The following is a 357-nucleotide window of genomic DNA, read 5'->3' as shown; positions in this document are numbered from 1 at the left end:
TCCTGCCGCTGCTGCTGCTCCTGCTCATCCCTGTGCTGCTGCTGCTGCTGCTGCTGCTGCTGCTGCTGCTGCTGCTGCCAGGTGTATAAGCCCCTCCTCTTGCCCTGTGTAGCTCTCCATACCCTGTTGAAGCGCAGGGGGCCCCCAGGGGGGCCCCCCGAGGGTCTGAGGGGGGCCCCCCAGGGGCCCCCCCGTAGACTCATAAACATATTACTGCTTGGGGTGTATCGGCAGCTGAAGCAGCAGCAACTGCAGCAGCAGCAGTTGCTGCTGCTGCTGCTGCTGCTGCTTCTGCTGCAGCTTCCTGTGGAGGGTGCAGCTGCGGCAGCAATAGCAGCAGCAGCAGCAGCAGCAACT

At 63.9% G+C, this 357-nt stretch overlaps 1 protein-coding gene across 1 annotated transcript in view; it reads right to left on the bottom strand.

The window, feature by feature from the left end:
- EMH_0013990 (uncharacterized protein) overlaps positions 1-209 on the bottom strand; it is a gene marked incomplete at both ends in the record, with an annotated part of 5,203 nt that extends 4,994 nt beyond the window's left edge. Inside the window, one exon of the mRNA XM_013499976.1 lies at positions 3-209. Within this exon, the coding sequence (XP_013355430.1) occupies positions 3-209 (207 nt within the window). The remainder of the gene's footprint in view (positions 1-2) is intronic.
- Between the last annotated feature and the right edge of the window lie 148 nt (positions 210-357).

The sequence above is a fragment of the Eimeria mitis genome, genomic scaffold, assembly GCF_000499745.2.
Source record: "Eimeria mitis Houghton genomic scaffold, Emh_scaff489, whole genome shotgun sequence".
Classification (NCBI taxonomy): domain Eukaryota; phylum Apicomplexa; class Conoidasida; order Eucoccidiorida; family Eimeriidae; genus Eimeria; species Eimeria mitis.
This window is presented reverse-complemented; position numbering and strand designations above follow the sequence as displayed.